The sequence below is a fragment of the Amblyomma maculatum genome, chromosome 7 (genome assembly GCF_055883805.1).
Source record: "Amblyomma maculatum isolate TAMU_Amacu chromosome 7, ASM5588380v1, whole genome shotgun sequence".
NCBI classification, from domain to species: domain Eukaryota; kingdom Metazoa; phylum Arthropoda; class Arachnida; order Ixodida; family Ixodidae; genus Amblyomma; species Amblyomma maculatum.
In genome coordinates, this window is record NC_139350.1 from 103,614,433 (window position 1) to 103,633,635 (window position 19,203).

A 19,203-nucleotide genomic window follows, 5' to 3' on the forward strand; every position below is an offset into this window, starting at 1 on the left:
CAACTCGCACTCCCACATGTTTCGCGGTATTTTAAAAATACTTCACCTCGGTAATGAGATTTCATATTTTGGTGATCTGTTCTAGGATGTTCATAGTTGCTTTGTACCAAATAACGATATCAAAGGTGCCCCGTGAAATGAGAAAACTGTTCTGGAATATTTGGATTCCATGTATTCCTATGGGCGCTAACCCTACTTTTCACCCCCAGTCGGCTGCGGCACCGCGAGCACCCCCTTTGTTTGTAAACACGGTGTTGGTCTATAGTGAACAGTTCGGCAATAACATTGTAGCAGTACTATTTCTATACAGAGCCATGGTTAAATTATATGAAGTGTTTTCTTTTGCATATAATATGAGTATATATTATTGTATATAATATAGGATAAAAGTTTTTTTTTTCGCAATCATGTATTTGCACTGCTCTACCTTATTATGGTCTCTTGGGCCTTGTCAAGCTGCCCCGAGCAACTTTTTGCCCAAGATTTCCAACCATGTATTTTGTGAAATGAATTAAAATGAGGCATACTTGAAGACAATGGCAGCACAACATATGTATATTTACAGCATAATATACCGGGCGTTCCAGCTAACTTGAACCAAGGGTTACAAAATAATAAATTTGAGGTAGGTGAGTGAAACTAGTTGCACACAGCTGCAAGCCTCCTTGCGCAGTACAGGCAATTTTTTGTTTTGCAATTAGTTAATTAGCTAATTATGTTAAATTTTCTCATTTAATAAATATCGACTTTAGATCAAAAATGCGAATGGGAAAGGTTGAGCGGACCTTCAGAAATCCCCATTCCAGTAATTGCGATAACGAAAGCATCCCGTGTATCTTTTTTTCCGGGCTCAGAAGAAAGCCCGCGAAATACAAATAAAACCACATGAATAGCTCATTCGCGCGCCACGATTGTGGGGCTCTCAGTCGTGATTTGAGTGAACAAAATCAGCTGCGGCCGTGTCTCCTCGGCCCCATTAAAGCGGCAGGCCGATATGCCTACGATGGCTTCTCCCGCGTCAGACTTCCGGCCCACGCGACGGTGCAAGTAGCGGCGAGCGCGGCGACCTAACAAGGCCTTTGCATCACCTTCTCTCCCATCAGCGAACGCCACGACAAGCGGATGAGCGATAAGGTATCATCCACTGAATCTGTGCGCACAGGCTTGGGTGAAGAGGTGAGATAACATCATGTGACTCACTCAGATTCACGCTCGCACCTTCATTTGCTGGTACTTTATCGCCATCCGCCTGTCGTGACCTAGGCTGCTGGGTGCGCAGGCCTTGCCAAGATCTCGGTGGCGACGAACGAGCTAGCTCGCTGCAACCATCGCCAACATTTCAGCCTGCCTCTGCAACGAGACCACTGGGTCACGGCTGCAGCTGATTTCGATCGCTCAAACCACGACTGAGAGCACCAGAATCGTGGCGATGAAATGCGCTAGTCACGTGATATTATTTGTACTTGGCGTGCTTTCTTTTGAGCCTGGAAAGAAAGATACACGCGAGACATTCTTTATCGCAATTAATGGAATTTAGGTTTTTGAAGGTGCTCTACAACTTCCCAAATCACATTTCTGGTCTAAGGTGAATATTTAGTAAGTTAGAAAAATTAACGTATTTAGCTAATTAATTGCAAAACAAAAAATTGTCTGTGGCGCACAAGGAGGCTGGCAGTTGTATGCAACTGGTTTCACTGACCTACCTCAAATATATTGTTTTGCAACCCTTGGTTCAAGTTAGCTGGGACACCCAGTATATTCTGAGTAAAGCTGGGAAGGGGGGAAAATGAATTAACAAAAACAAGTATTTTATGCTTGTTTTCCCATCAACCTAACTAGTTAGAGTCTAACCATGTTATATGGCTTAGCATGGAGTCCAAGCTCGGAATGGACTGGACTACCCTTTCTTCAATCGCTTGATTAATAAAGAAATAAGGGCAGTAGATTTAGTGGCCAGCTCTACAAGTCAATTCGCCAATCAAAAAATGATATGCTAGGTGGGCACTACCCCGTAGGTTGGGCTCAGCCTTGAACCCAGGGCCTCACGAGCAATACGAACTACATCAAAAACAAATACGGCAACACTATCTCCAGTAAGGGTATAGAACCCTTTCCCGTCAGGAGGCTGTCTTCCAATTTTCCTCCTGCACACCGTCGCCCCATCCGCACACACAGGTTGCTAGTCAAATTATTTCCACTGGTGTGCTTCCACGCTTCACCCGGGCTTGTCATCTGCCAAAAACATAAACAGGGCTGCAAAGACTCTATACCGAAGACGATTGGAGGCTCATAGCAAGAAAGGAGGGGAGATTCCGGTTTCAACGCGCTGTACTGTGCCAGAGGGATGTTTCAATTGCTTTATCAGGCTCTCTTTGTTGCTGAGGCAACAAGTGTGAGGCTAAGTGCTGTTACGGCCCTACGGGTGCCAGTTATCGTCATAACTGAACGGCATCCAGTTAACTAGTCCATGCAGCAACATGGGCAGCTGAACACCTCTCCAAGATTGCCTTCAGTAGAGGGAGATCTCCAAGGACGTCAATGATGATCAGAAATACAGTTGGTTCCATCCGTACATAATGCATGAGGGAGTTGCTCTCTCTACAATAGAGGAAAATAAGAATCCCAGTTTCCCACGATACTTAGTTAAATTGTTACAAAGGCACCCTAAATGCTGTTACGGGTGGTATCATCATCCTGAATGGTAATCCACAGAGCGGCATGGGCGATTGAGCAAAAAGTGCCTTCGGCAGAGAGGGATCTGTGAAGACGGCAATGGTGGTGAGATATCCAGACAATTTCATCCCTACATGATGAATGGGAGAGGGGGGGGACACTATGCCCACGTAACGGAAGTAGCTTAAACGGGTGCTGGAGGCATGCAAAGGCATGCATCTGCATATGAGTGGCAGGCTTACAAAATCGCTACTGCAAAACAATGACATACATGCTTACTGGCAAAATATAATTGAACTCATCAAAGTACTGTATTACAAATGAACCCTAATTTCCATCAGCAGTAGCCATGCAACACTCCTGAAAATCCAAGCACAAGGAAACGTCAAGAGAAGGAGATACAGTGTAAGAACTTTGATCAAGCAAATTTTTGTCAGGCTTAACAAAACCAACAGCAAAAGGCGTGAAGGAATTGGGCTAATTATCTGAACGATATATGAATTGTGGAATAGGTTGGCAATAAACTGATGGCATTGTATACAGTGGCATGAAGCCTGCTCGTCTACATAAATAATTTTTAAGTTAAGAGACTAAGCTTAGGACCATCAGATACAATGTGTAGTGTACATGAGGTACTTCAAAATAGTTAACTAAAAATTGTCATTGTACGTCCTAAAGACTTACTTTATGTGGTGTGGGTCTTTTATGTGCAAAGTTTATAAGTATTTACAAACAGGGATACGCACAATACTAAGCTCCAGGGAGGCCAGTTTGGCAGTCTTAACAGTTTGCGAACTACCTTACTGAACACCCGGTGCCCAAATAATTTTTTTTCTTCCACCCAGTGTCCACTAGGAATGCCCAATAGTTTTTGCGAAGACACTGTGATGATTTGAGTTCAGTATATTTTTACAAACAAGTCTTTAGGGGCCTAGAATGCTGTGCCATCATAGCACAAATTCACACAATGAAATAATTATCACTACAAAAAGAAAGCTGACTCTTTTAGATGGTGTTCAGGCGAATTGTGTCACCTACCTACCATTCAACTGCTCTACAATTGAATTTAAAAATTTATCAAGTTCTGACCACAAAGCATCCATTGATAGGAGACTGGTGCAACACAATGCCTATCTTGTTTATCTCAACTCAATATTTTTATCCGTAGCCCTTTTTGTATAAAAATATTAGACACTTTTTTTGTGTGTTCAAATAATTGTGGCTGCAGTACAGACAGGTTTAGGATTTGAGTAAGTAACGGATAAATGTCTGATTGGAACTTCGCATAAGATACGTTTGCACAGACTCAGATGCATAGTTTGTAAAAGTTAACTAAGCATCCAGGTTTATTTTTATTCATGCAATACAGCACTAAGCTACCTCCAAGCTCTAGACCTAACCTATACAATGTAATCAACACTCTTTGCCTCGCACTGTAAAATGTTCTAGTCTTTAGGGGTGTTGTTAGGGATACACTATGTGGCTGAGAAGCAAACCTTGTTGCCTGGTAAAGATGGTATGCGCAGTAATTGCTCTGAAGTGGTCTCTTTGATATCTGAGCCATTTAAAAGTCTGTTCATTTTCATAGACTCGACAGTTTTCCTATCGCTTCTGCACCACATGTTCCACACACATGCATCCGCCGGTCCGCTTGCAGCTTTCTGCACAAGCTCTTTCACATTGGAAGCGCCAGCGAAGTAGGTTGGTGTGCACGGCAGGCCTTTTCAGCAGAACTTTTAAAAACCACAAGCAGAACAATGAAAATTACTGCCAGTAAACGAAAGCCACTGTGGTTCACAGAAATTGTATAAGCATAATATTATGGTAAAGAATACCTCTGCAAACTGCATACAAATAAACTCACAAAGGATTCAGCAACTCCCCCCCCCCTCCAAATTTGAAAAAAAAGTTTCAATTCTTTTACCAAACACATGTAACATTTTACGAAACTCATTTAAAACAACAGAATTAAAAGAACAATGATATGCTGTTCTGCAGTCTAGTAAACAGGTCTACCACATGAAAGAAAGGGCAGTTGAGTGGCTCTTCTTAAACCATGCTCGGGTAATATATTAGCCCCAAAAATTTGTATATTATGGTCCAAATGATTTATGCAATCCTGATTTAGGTATCCGAAGGATAAAGGCATGCGAATTTTAGTGTGTATGCCTTGTCAGAACTGTTAACAACTGTAGTGTATAGTAGGGGAGTCAAATGTGCCATAATAAGTTTACTTTGACTAGAGTTGCTGAATGACTTTGCTGGTGCAATCATCAAGGAGCTAGACAGAATTGAGGTTGACAAACTATGCGGGACAACGGAAAGCACAATCTTTTGGTTCACTCTCCTTTCTGCGTTAGTAATTTTCCTAGTGCCTTTATTTTTCGGTTTAATCCTGTAATTGGGTTGGAAGTACATCATCAAAAGGTAGACACAAGCCAGATGGGCCAGTCCGAGCAGCGTGTGAACAGTACACAATGCGGCATTCACTAACAACCTTCTCGATCACAGATTGTCTCCGGGAACGAAACATTCCTGAGGGCCTCGCTAGAAAAAGAGTATTATGGTATCCGATAACGTATATGCAAATACACACGAGAGAAAGGCGACGCATCACGCAGGCTTTTCGAAGTCATCACTTGTCCTACCCGCATTCTCGAGGAAAGCATACGTGCACGACACAGACAGTCGGCGTTAACGACATAACACGCAAACGCAAGGCATCTGGGTGCTGAAATTGACACGAGAAAGGCAAGCGGCATCATCAATCAAGAATTAATTGTTCCACTCGTTCAGTGAAATGCACTGTTAATTTAAATGCCCTACCATGCACAGGGAAAAATCTAATCAAAACCCACATTTGTTTTAAAACAAAAGCAGCACTCCTTGTCGCCACAAATAGCTTCATATTATCCTCGAAAATAAAGACTTACCGTACATGGAAAAAAAAGCTTTACTGCTGATCGTTACCACAGCGGCAACAAACGCAACGAAAGGAGGCTCGTACGAAGAGCGCGGCGCCTTTCCTTTCAATCTGAATAATGGGAAAATTGTTGAGGGCCTTACCTGTAGTAATATGTAAATACAGCACCCTTTTAAAAATATAAATGCGAAATGTCGTTGCATACCTTGTCGCAGTGTTCTTCAAAGCACATGCCAACTGTGATGAACGGCTGCCAACATGAGTACACGATGAAACGAGAAAATTGTTTCAGAAAATTTTGTTTCAAGAGCTAGCATCTATATGCATTACGCTCCCGTCCAGTGCCGGCCGCTGGATGACACTCACGCGCAAATATCGCGATGTTTTTAAAAATACAACGCATTTGAAATGAGGTTTCATAATTTTATAATCTGTTTCACGGTGTACTGGCTTTTTCTTCATGGAGGGCCGACATCTTATTTGCACTTTGAAATAAGAAAAATGTTTTTAAGGCCTTTATGTACATGTATTTCTTTAATCGATATTTATTGCCTCAGGCATCAGTAGGGTATGAGATGAAGGATGAATAAATTATTAAATGAATGGAAAAAAAGGTTGGCTGATTTTATGATGAATTCCAGAAGTGAGCAATGATGAGGTCCCTGCGTCCAGTATTCCTAAGGCGCTTTTTCCCAGTCTCGATGCAGAAGGGGCCGCCACTGGGCACCTGGGCGCTGAACGCAGCACCGGGCGTTGCATTCCTGGCGGCGTGCACGGAGCCTATAGGGTTTAACGTTCCAAAGCATGGCTATGAGGCAGAAGAGGGCTCCCTAAATTTTCACTACCTGGGGTTCTTTAACGTGCACTGACATCGCACAGCACACGGACGCCTAGCTTTTCGCCTCCAAAAAAAAAAGGGGCCGCCGGGCCGAGATTCGATCAATCCCGCATCCTTTGGCACAGAACTAAAGTGCCCTAACCACTTCACCACCGCGGAGGGAATAGTGTGTAATTCATCAATTGAAATAATTGAAAACCGAAACAGAAAAAACGAAGGTACAAAATGTCAGAATACTCAGAATGAAAAGATAATGACTGATGATGCTAATTAACAAAATTCAGAGTGTGTAATTGATCAAATAATTGGTTGAAATAATTATGGGAATTAATAAATATGAGAAGGGGGTTCATGAATACCAAACTGCTCAAAATGGAAACCCAATGTTTGGTGATGCGAAGCATCGGTACATAAAAATTCTTAAAAATTAAAAAAAGGCAACAATTACAAAATTTCGAAAGCGAAAAAGTGAAAAACCATCGTCCCTATGCGTGATACTTTATCTCGTCATACCCATAACTGCCAAGCCTAAGTGTCCCCTAATTTTCAAGATTTATTTGAAGGTTATGTGGAAAATGGTGCGTTTGATTCTGGTGTTTTTGGCCGTTCATGTCTTACTATAGCTGCGTTTGCTAGCTTGTCCTTTTACTGGTTTTCGAAAATAATCAACACTTTCTCCATTGTTTATTTTTCAATTATTTCAGGTAATTTCTTGGTCAATTACGCGCGTTAAACTTTCGTAATGAGCATCATCAATTATAGGCTCCTCAATTTTATCGTTATTACACACTAGAGACCCCTTTTCCAATCTTTTTTTCAATTGTAACTGACTAATTACGCACTCTAAGTGTTTTCAATTAGCATCATCAAGCATTACCTTTCATTCTGAGAATTTTGCCACCTCTGAATTCCTTTTTCCTATCTTTATTTCCATGTTTTGATTTTTATATCATTAAGACAATGATTTCTTTAACTCTTTATCTCCTATCACACACCTATTAATCAGCAGTCACTAAAACCGCAAATAACCATGTTTTACGCTGGACCCGATTATTTCCCGATATGCGGTGCCGACTACTACGACAGCGTATACGCCGATGGCTTGTCGACCGAACGAACTTAACAAGCTATCGCTTAAAACTGACACCGCACCCACCGTCTCCACCCCAGCAGTATATTTATATCCTTCTGGGAAACACGCAACTTTGCGGCGAAAGAAACGAGGCGTAAACTTCGTTGAGGTATTTGCGTATGATTTACCACAACACAGCCACATTATTTTTGAAATAGAGGACGTCGTTCGAGCGCCAAGGAAAAACAATATATTGGGAACCGACATGCACTGGCGCCGCGTTTACAAACATTTAGGCTGTTGGTGTAACCTCTCGCATTTTCATATTTTGCTGCATGTCTCTGATATGGCGCTTGCAAGCACATCAATGATAGATTAGGTTTTTGGTTCAAATCTAGCTCTTGCAGTTAGTTTATTTGATGCATGATTGTAAGATTGCGCTTACTAACTTGATTACTGTCTCTCTCTCCTCACGCATGCTTATTAGCATTTAATCGTGAGATACTACGATATGTGAAAGGCCACGAAGCATATAATTAAGCGCCCGGGCTAACCAAGCCGTACGAGCGTGCCTGCGTAGGCTATAGGGGTAGCGTGTCTGAGCTGTAATCCGTGGGTCCTGGGTGCGATTCCCATTTCGCCCTGCATCAATTTCATTTCATTTGATGCAATGCATTTTCGATGAATCCTGCGTACCCTCTTGCACTGGCCCCGCTGGTTCTTCGCCCAACGTCAGCCTTAATTCTGTCGCGTTATTACGGCTGCTCACACAGCTGACCGCATGACCGAAAGCGAGTGTCCGAATTAGGTCCGCGGAACGTGTTACGTTATCCGTCGATGCGCGGCCACTGGCACGCGAAAAACGCTTTGTGAGAAGCGTTTGCTTTAGCTGACTCTGATATGAACATCGGGGCAAGTCCAGCTTTCTTGGGCACCCATTTTAATATGTGAGGAATCTCTAGAATATTTCGCGGTAGTGTTATGTAAATATTGATTTAAATGGTCCACTTTTCAAAAGTGTGGTGACGTTTTTGTTTTTTTTAGTTTGACCTTCGCTGGCACAAAATAGTTAAGAGTGCAATAGAAAAGCATTGGGGTGCCCTTTTTGACAATGCATAGCAGAAAACTGCAAGTGGCCCGAAGGCAGATCTGCGTATACATGGTTAAAATACACTCCTACAATTTGACCGCGGGTTGTGCGCATGAAAATTCCCCACTGAAAAATGCGCTTGCCCAGAATTTCTGGTCCTGATTAGTAAGGGCGCTTCGGGTGGAATGTCGGTCGGCTTTAGCATTGTGCAGTTTGTGGCAGTATACGAGGTGGGTAAATTCCTGAATTCTGTGCTCATTAGAGGTACGACTTGGATCATTTTTCAGCGGTCTAAATTCGCCTGGCTAAGCATTCAAATCATGAAATTTTTCTGTGACCTATTTTTGTACTAAGAACGAGACCGCCACATTAACTCCAGCATGACTGGTTTCTCTCTATGTATGCTCCCTGCAGCTGTACGAGGTGCAGACGGCCGTACATAAGCTGGTGGACTCTCCCGATCCATGCCTTGTCCATGCGCTGACGGAAAACCGCCTACTCCGGACGTCGGCTAGCCTGGTTCTCGGCTTAAGCTTCGAACGAATGGACGGAAGAATGACTGCAATCAGCGAGGAGAACATCACGCCCGAAATCGTGGTCAAGGCGAGCGAGCTTTTTCCAAGAGTCACACGTCTTGAGGTAACTAAACCTTCCTCAATAATCCTATTTTATGAGATTGTTTCTGTTGTGTTTTCGGTAACAAGAGGTTTAATTCACATGGATGGTGGGTTACACAGGCCGGCGTCGGGCCGTACACAACATCGTTCTCGGAGCATATTCGATCCTCGCTCGCACAACACCTGATATTTGGCTGCTCAGGTGGTGGCTCCACCTGTCGTAATACATACGCACCACACATGCACACACAGCAGCACAAAAACTCTAGACGCAGCGGCAGGATGTATATGTTCACTTCATTTTGAAAGGAAATGATTGAACGGGGAAGCTCGAGCCGTGGTACTTTAATTTATGAGTATGTTAGGTAAAATAGGATGCTTTGAGAGATGTCTTGAATGCATGTTGAGTAACTGGGGCTTGTAAGGTATTTTGAACAAGTAAATAAATTATCGTTTGAAAGGGACCCAGAACTATCTGTTGGCCGACCATAAGAACCGCCTTGGGCGCCTGACGAGTCATGTCGTTCCGAAATAATTTGCCCCACATGCGGAACGTGCGTGCTGTAATATAAAACCTCGGTGCCCACCCTTCCGTATTTTTAGTAATAATGTGCGAGAGTGAACTGCCCAATGCTGCTAGCTGTTCCCAAATACGAAGGACCGGAGAAAGCACTGCAAGGCAAGGGGCATACGCACAGTTCCCGCGGCTGTAGGTAGCGTCATCTGGTAGGCGGTTCTGATTAATGTGAAGCAACCCCTGCTAATTCTCGCCTTATTGGCAGCTATGCATCGGGGCCCCAAGAAGCTGCGACTGTTTTTATCCACCGTAAATAAAGCGAGTGATGCCAAAAATAGCTATCGTTATTTACGAAAACCTAGCTGACATTCTAGTGGAAATCAAGAAGAAGGAATGGGCATCGGCAGGACATGTAGCGCGAAGAAGGGATAACCGATGGTCGCTTAGGGTAACAAACTGGATTCCAAGGGAAGGAAAGTTGCTGATCTGATATGTAGTAGATTGAAAGCAAATGCAACACTATCACAACTCGGCGATAACACTTGCCACACGGGGATTGCTTTCCACGAAGCAAAACAGCAAGCACACGAAGCTCTTTGCAGCAATATGGCCGGTGGCATGCTCGTTCCCTCTTTGCATCACTTGGGCGCCAATGCACCGAAAAACCTACGCTCGCACGATATTATTTTCAATCCGGAAGGCCGAACAGCTTCTGCAATCTACCGTGATTCCTGTTTTTACAGGGATAACTGTTAAATGCCTGTTTCATTGGTTTAGCTTCGTTCTACTAGTAGTGGTCACGGGCGTAACAGCTTGGTGCCAACCACAAAGAAAGAGGAGCAGAGTCACCATTAAAAGAAGAGGGTATGAGCAGGGCTCGCTTATTCAGGGTTCAAATGGTTCAAATGAAGCGGTCCCACCGTTCTCAGGGGCCCTCCGAGAGCTAAAAAAAAGAGTGGCGGACTTCGAGGTCTGATAAAAAAATAGTCCTATTATCATCTTCATGATTTCCCATGGTTAAAATTAAACCTTAGGTATTGCAATGTCGAATGCTGCAAAAGCTGTTCGTCGATCGTGCGCTTAATCCCAATGTCAGCCGCATATTTCGCTATTCAAACTGCAAAACGTTGCGCTCGTCTAAAAGTATGTAAAAAATACAAAATAGTCTTAGGTGGTTCTGACTAGTTTTAGTTGGTTTCCGCTGGTCCCGGCTGGTACTCAACTGGCAAACCCTGGTTTCAGGTGCCCACCAGCTGGAAGTCAGCTAGTCCCACTAGGTGGCAAAGTGTAATCAACGAGTACTAGCTGGTTTTCAGGCGGGAGTCAGCTCATACTAGGTGTAAACCAACTGGCCTTTGTCGTTACTACTGTCGTGGTCAGTTGTGAGTTTTATAAATTTGATCATAAGCAGTGAAAGCTAGTATGAAATCAATAAATTATTAGTTAAATATGACTGCCTAATAGCTGACAGCTGCCTTAGTAATTTGTAGCTGCTGTGCTGTGAGTAGAGATGCGAAATTCTCAGGTGGCTCAACAAGATCTCACCAACAACAAGATCAACAAGATCTTATCAAGAAACTCTCCCAACAAAAGGCTCAGAAACACTTATAGAAATGTAAACATTTATTGACTTGCTTAAAAGTGTAATGAAAAACTAAGACACGGAATGTGAATACACGCCCCATTTAAAAGTTGTATTCCTGTGAAATATTCAAATATGTATTTGGTTCATTGTGTAAACATGTAATGTTTCAGCAAAAATAAGAGGACGCTTAAGCTGTGATAGCACGACTCATGTATTTACCCTATTTTAAATGAAAATGTGTGCACGTGAACGAGATTTGGCATGAGGAGGCGACAGAGAGGTACCACTCACTTTGTTCAATAACACACTTAAAGGAGGAACTTAGGTGTCCACCTTATTTTCATTGCCCACCGTATCTTTCCCGACCATCGCCTAAAGCGGCAGTGGCTTCTCGGTGGAGTGAGCTACATACGCTATCTCATAAAATGTACATTAATTTTGTGAATTGAAAGCAGAAAAGTTGTGCAATACATGCAAAAGTGCTTCCTTTGATTTTGAAAGTTGAAGTAATATGCATAATGTAAATATATTAACTTGGTAAAAGGGCACAATCAATTCAAGAATGTTTAGCTGCGCGTATTAAGAGAACATTTGGAGTCATAAATATTATATGCTGTACTGCACGTCGCCGTAGAGAACATAATATCGCAGTTTCCTGAAAAACATTGCCTGCGAGCCTAAATTCGTTTTGCCAAATGAATTCAAGAAACTATTATACGATTGGCATCATACTTACGGTAAGAATTTGCGAAGCTTTTATGAATAAGACGCATCTCTACTTCTTCTGTGTACACACGTAGCCAATTGTCCTGCGCTATCGAATTAGCCATGAGAGTAACCACTATAAACATTTATTTTTCATGAGTGCGCATCCTGACTTTTGAGGGAGCTGTGTGTTTTGTCAATTCCTGGAATAGCTAGCTCACTACAAATGCTGGTCTGTCCTTGTGCTCTGTGAGAATGTATATGCTCAGGCGATGGTCATAAACAGTCCATATGCAGATTATAACAGCAAATATGGGGTGTACTTTGTAGGAAATTCTAAAGCACGGCAAGTCTCAAACAGGACAACAGGGTCGGCGATGGAAGTAGCGGCCGGTGGGGGGGGGGGGGGGGGGTTTAGGGGTCTTCCTAATTTTTTAAAACCGGGTCTTCATTCTTGTTACTCCAGCCCTGGGTATGAGGGAAGCTCCGGAATGCGCAACGGGAATGTGGCTATGTGAGACAGTGCAGAAGGGTTACGCGGAAAGAAGAGTATATGGCGAATGCAGAAAATGCGTGACTGAAGGGTGGTTACCACACAAGCCATCAGAATGGGGTTACTGTGGAGAGATGAGGAGGATGGTTACAGCTAAAACAGAAGAATATGATGAAAACAGAAGAATGGGTGACAGGAGGCTGGTTACTGCAAAGACTATATGGAAGGTGATTGTCGTTAAAGGACTAAGGGGAAGGTTACGAAGGGAAGAGGGGAGTATATGAAGAACAGAGAAAGGCATAACCGGATGTTTGGTTGGCAGCGTTGGAGAGCCATACGGAGGGTAGTTTGCAAAGAAGGTGGAGGAGGGTCAACGTGGACAAAGGAGGGCTTAACGAGACTGCAGAAATGCGGCCCGTTGATTGTAGTTTTAGCGCAAGCCACCCGGGTGTGTAATTATTGCACAAGGAGGAAGAGGAGGGCTACCGTTAAAGAAGAGAGTGGCGACAACGAATTTATGCTTAACTGGACAGTCTTCTCCGGGGAAAAGTAAAGTGGCGGCCACGAAGAAGGCGGATGGTTGACGTTCAAAGAGGAGTGTATAGCGAGAAGAAAGGTTAAGTAACCAGCGGGTGGTCACCATGAGAACCACCCTGAGAGTGGTTACAGTAAAAGGAGGAGAGGGAGAGTATGAAGAGCACATTGGAATGTACAATCTAAGGGTGGTTGCTAGGCTAACTACCCGGCCTGTGGTTAGCGCAGAAGGAAGAGGAGGGGGTTTCCATGGTGGAGCGGAGGAAGGCGCTAGTGCAAGGTGAATGCCATGGAAACATGCCTATGGTCCTTTACGTAGAAGGGAAAGGTTTGGCGCAGGCAGACGAGCAAATGACCGAAGGATGGTTACCCCAGGAGGAACACGGGGGATGATTACCGCGGAAGGAGGAAGAAGAGTATGGCAAGAGCTATAAATTAGACCCGCTCCGTCCGGGCAGGTGATGCAATACGTGCCGCTCGGCAACAGTTAAGAGGCGGTGGTGTCACGCGCCTAGGCAGTTGGGGACTGTAGCTCAACGCTAGTAGGCAAGTGAATATAGGCATATGTGTAGAAAACTACAAGAAAAAGAGAGGGCTGCGGTTATATGCATGTCGCACCTAAATTATTAACCTCAGTATATCGCAAAATGAAATCACCTGCCTAGTGGTTTGCCGTCGTTGGAGTCTGTTCGTTGTCGATAAAAGAAATTCGACTGATCATTTTGTAGCTTTCACGTTTGTTCCGGAAAAAGGTGGCGGTTTCATTCTTGAAAAAAAAAAAAATTAACGTTCCCCTTCGTTCCATTGAAATTTGTCAAGTCTAAAATAAAAAATTACCGACGATTACGTTACTTCCTAATGCGAAATTTGAGCGCAGCAAATAAGCTGTTTCACCTTTTCGATAGATTGAGGCAAAGAAATCGAGCAACACATGTATGCGCTATCACAGAATTTTTTAGAGCGCGCGAAGAAAGGAATTAAGTTCGAGCCGGCGCTTTGACAACTGGAGACTCGCAGGAAGAGGAGGGAGGGGGGCGGCGTGTACACCCAGCGGCAAACGATGGGGGCAGAAGCGCGCGCAGCAAGCGGACAACGCGATAAAGGGAGGAGGGAAGAGATAGCAGCGACTGACTGATGCTGCTGACGCCGATAGTGAGTCAACCCCAGCTGCGGAGTTGGTTTCAGGGACAACGCCGCCGATGCCGACGCCAACAATATGATACCCTCGCTTCCGCAGCGCCAAGAACCAGGTCTAGCCGTGGGAAGGTGGTCACGTATTCGTCGACGTGCCGGGGCCTACGTGAAATAACCAGCGCGTCGGCACCTGAAGAGCACCCTATCCGCCACACAGGAACAGGGGGGGGGGGGGGGGACCCTCCCCTCCTCTTTCTGCATGGCGGCGACGGTGTTCTATGCGGTCACGTTATCTTGACTCTCTAGCGGCGTCAGCGGCATCCTGCGGTATCAGTCGGTCGCTGCTAGCGCTGGGTGGATGAAAGGGGGGCGGAGCTGGTTACGAGGCCGACGCCGACGCGAAACCCAGGAACGGACGCCAAAGAGCTGCGCTCTAAAACAGACTTCGTTGCCCTCGTTTTGTTTCTAATGGCGATGTAGCTGGCGCCTGAGATCAGCGCATAAAAATTGCTGGCAACACACCACCTTTCCTTTTTTTTTACTCATCCAATCGGCAGGGGGAGGCAACACCTGTAGCTTTTTGGCCTTTTCTGGCTTACAGTGTGTAAAAGTTCGGTTTCCGTTGAAAGCAGCGTCATTATTCATAGAATGCGACAATATACTGACACAGGCCATGCTCAATTTGTCCTCAGCGTGCATTTGAAGAAAGCACCCACGCGCGGTTGCGAATGCCTTTGAGCTTGCAACAGCCTGTGGCGCTATATTTTGTGAAAAAGCTGACTTGACGCAGTGATATTTATTGATGCGTAAGCACTAAGTGTCTATGTTTGAGGTTTGGCGTTCGTTGTGTACGCGATTTCGTAGTAACAAAATGAGGCGCCCGTGTGCTGTGCGATGTCAGTGCACGTTAAAGAACCCAGGTGGTCGAAATTTCTGCAGCCCTTCACTACGGCGTCTCTCATAGCTTGAGTCGCTTTGGGACGTTAAACCTCGCAAACCAAACTAAATAAAAAAGAATGATTGTACTAGATAGAGGATGAAAAAAAAGTCGTCTGGCAAATCGTATGGGTAAAATTAAGTAATTAGGCAATGAATTATAGCCAAAAAAATAAGTGAGACGTTTAAATAGCCAGGCAGAGTAATAACGACGTGTGGATGTGACGGATGTGCCCATAGTACACCACACGCCCCTTGTCGAACATGACCAGCATTCCGTCGAACGCATCAAAGTTCATCGGCGTTCTATAATTGGTTTAGAGAAAAGGAAAGGCGCCGTATCTGTCACTGGCGGAGTCTCGCTGGCACATCTCGCGGGCAAATCGCGATATTTTCACCACGAGCCTACAAAGACAAAAAGCATGAAAGAACATGCGCAGCATGCTATACAATGTCGTCAAAGGCGCAGCTGCTATGACAATTTCCGCAGTGTCAATCTCTACTAAGGGAGCGCGCGATATATACCATATGCAGCAGCAACGATCAAGTTTACTCGTTTCTCCAGTGCAGATTCTGCTCTGCTCTCGGAAATTTTTGTATCTACATTGCTGGCCATTGTATCAGGCAAACTGGATATTTTAAACAGCCTTCAATAAAGCGGCCTGGTTAATGTTTTTTTTTTATGTTCTATTTTTCTCACAAGTGCTGCGCATTGAACCGTTGATATATCTGCGAAGTAGATTTTTTTTTCCTACAGCTGTGCTGAACAAAAAAAAAATTAATGAATCCAGCGGCTGTCGATGAATCGGTTTAATTGTCAGTGTCAGGACGTCGCCTGACGGTTGAAGATTAGCTGTGTTACGTTATGTGTTATGTTACGTATAATGGTGAGCAGTCTTGAATATAGAGAGCATGCCGACAGCGCTGTGCAGTACGCTGCATCGATGCCTTCGAGGCGAAAGGCATTGAGGCACCATCTGCGGAGGTCAGCGACATCGAACGTTAGGCTCTGGATTTGAGTTATGCGTCCCGTGCGCATGCGCGGCAAATCAAAGGGATACCTGCTCATGACTTCCTTGTCCAGCATCCGCCTTTCATGCGGCTAGGGCCGCGCTGCTTGCATTTGTGAGGCTGTGACGATGACCAAGGCATTGCGATGCCGCCGTGTTTATCGAGTGCGAGTGATAGCGGAATTATACGCATTCCTGCATACGCACCACCCGTCGCCCCTGTGCTTTCGCGCTGGCGAAGTTCCTAAATATGCACAGGCCCTAAATGCGGGGTCCGTCGCTGATTATCCAGCGCAGACACGGCAGCAAACAATACGCCTGCAACGCATGGTGACTAGTGGTAACCTTCAGGACGAAACCAGACTGCTCGTTCGAGATATTTATATATAGCGTGACAAAAAAAAAACACAACGAACAAGCCAAACGGTACAACAAACAACAAACTAGGCCCAAATATTACAATCTTAGCCTTGTTCGGAATTGAAACGCGCGATCATCCTCTATCGCTTGAACTTGGTTTAGAACCAAGCGATTACCGGATATCACTTCCACGTGCTTTCGTGGGGCGAACGAAACGCGTTGGTTTTCTGGCCGCTGTTACATATCGTTAAGCGTGTACCTGGCGGCATGAAGCGCAAGCACTGAGCAGAAACGAGGGCGAGAACCCACAAACAGGCACCGCTTTATTTTGGCCGCGCATGTTTACGGGGTTAATAATGATAATTGGTTCACAGGAAGGGTAAGGCGCAGTATCTGTCACTTGTTTCTGTGGGCACCTGAACCGCGCCGTAAGAGAAGGGGGAAGGTGGGAGTTAAAGGGGAAAGAGAGAAAGAGGAGCCGTATAATGGAGGAGTAATTTCCATAACTAGTGCCTGACGTTAGATGGCGCTGACTTGCTCCGCGGAGCACCGTCGGTGCGACAAGGCTGCTCACCACTGCACGTTACGTTACGTAATGCTTTTTTAGGGTTCAGTAGTCCAAAAGAGCATATATGGACTGTGCAAAAGACAACTTACTACTGGAGCTCTTTGGGTTGATTTCAGCTGCCTGTGGTTCTTCTTCATTATGCACTGGAATCGCACAACACGGGTGTTTAAGCACCTCACTTTCATAAAAATGCGGCCGCCGCGGTCGGTATTGATCCTCTAGACCTTGCGTTCAAGTAATCAAATCCATTGCCTATCTCTCCAGTGCCAAAAGTCGGTAAGGAAAGAGCGACTCTTTCTATCATACATGCAGAGCACGCACTTTGCATCTCGCTGCATTACATGAACCTCGCCTCTTTGTCCTTTTTCCGCATTCCTCACTATTAAGGCGACAGTCGTTCATGACTCATGAATGGCGTGTACAGAACCTGCGTGGAGATTTCGCGAGAGATCATCAGTGCGCTCACTAATAAGAAGACAAATCTCACAGCAGGACGCGAACCATCATCCTTCCTTGCTCTGGCCTAGCGCGCAACCCACTACTCCACGGCGAAATTTTTTTAAGTCTTCATTTCATGGGAAGACTTCCCAGGAAGAGAAACGAAAACGGCTCATGCTTCAAATCACCGGGCCGCATAATGCAAGCCTGCTATAACCCAACTATACAGGTGGACGTGTTCCTATTTCTCCTTGTCTAGAGCGCCGATGCTAGAGGTCATTGAGGGGAATTGCAAAATTATTTGGATATAAAGCTATTATAAAATTAATAACGACACGAAAAGGTAAAAGAAAACTAAACGAGATAAGAATAGTAATGACGACGCGTCTAGCGTCGCACAAGCAGCAGCCTCAGTGCTCAGTCTGTCATATTACTCCAGTGCGGGTGTTGCGGTGTTGTCAGATTTTTACCTATGCACATGACTCGAAACATTTACAGTGCCCACGGTTTGCTCAACATCTTTGACAAGTTTAAGATAATACAATCCTCAAATTAAGCCGTCAGGTGTATAATCAGAGCGTCACACAGGGGGCTGTATCTAACACTTTCATTTCTTTCCGCAGGTCAGCACGGGGACCTTGGAATCTGTCACACAGATTTATCGATTCCATGACGTAACAGACCTTACGTTGCGTTATGAAGGGAGCCCTCCCTGTCCATTTGGACACCTGTTCGAAGAGGGGCTCATGGAGCTGCGTCTCAAACACCTCTCACTCTGCAATGTGTCAGGTATCCGCCTGAACGCAATCGCCACAAACTGGCCAAACCTCGAGAGCATATCGCTGTTTTACTGTAGTCTCGTGCCTGATGAGCCATTAATTTCCCCGGGCTGCTTTCAGAGCTTAGCCAACGTACGCATGCGGCTCGTGACTGAAGTGAAGCTCGATGCATACGCCATGAACGCGCTTTTCAGCACAGCAACGAATATCACCACGTTGCACCTTGATGGCACAATTATGTGTGGATTATTTCTAGCACACTGCCGATACCAGACATTTATTAATATACAGCGCCTTACGCTAGCAACCGATGCGCAACTGTCGGCGCTGTCAGTCACTGTGGATGACCTGCGGTGTCTTGCCAGTTCCTTGCGAACACTTCGGCATGCAACGACAGACAGCTTTCACCTCAGGCTTTCATTTCAGTTTTATATGCCCAACGTAAAGCTTCACTGGTGCCACTGTACAACCTGTGCAGCAGAGTTTCCTCGCTTGAACGCATTGCAGAATGCTCTATGGACCGGTGTCGTTGCTTGATGATAGATCTGTGTTCATTTCGGCTGGATCAAGAGATTTCCATATGCCTATTAAATAAAGATTACTAACACGTTATTTGTGTGCGTCAGTGATCAGACAAAGAAAGTGTTATCTTTGTTTAACGCGCATATAGAGCACAGAGATTCCCAACCTTCAGCTGAACGCTAAAATATTACTTAGGGCATTATTTCGCCAGCAAGCAAAAGTTTCAATCGTGCCAGTAAAAAAGTTTACACCCTTAAGGGTGTAATTGCCTTGTCGCATGGGGAGCACCCTAAATATGTATATTTTAACACCCTTCTGCTGCAGCGCCCTTCCCCAAGGAGGTGTGCTGCAGCAGAAGGGTGTTGCAGCACCGTGTGCTGCACCCTTGCCCAAAGGAGGGTGCCGCACA

At 44.9% G+C, this 19,203-nt stretch overlaps 1 protein-coding gene across 1 annotated transcript in view; it reads left to right on the forward strand.

The window, feature by feature from the left end:
* LOC146184230 (uncharacterized) overlaps window positions 1-18,884 on the forward strand; it is a 55,698-nt gene extending 36,814 nt beyond the window's left edge. The window contains exons 3-4 of the mRNA XM_084609305.1: window positions 9,011-9,235; window positions 18,117-18,884. Coding sequence (XP_084465431.1) covers window positions 9,011-9,235; window positions 18,117-18,809 — 918 coding nt within the window. The 3' untranslated portion in view covers window positions 18,810-18,884. The remainder of the gene's footprint in view (window positions 1-9,010; window positions 9,236-18,116) is intronic.
* The last annotated feature ends 319 nt before the right edge of the window (window positions 18,885-19,203 follow it).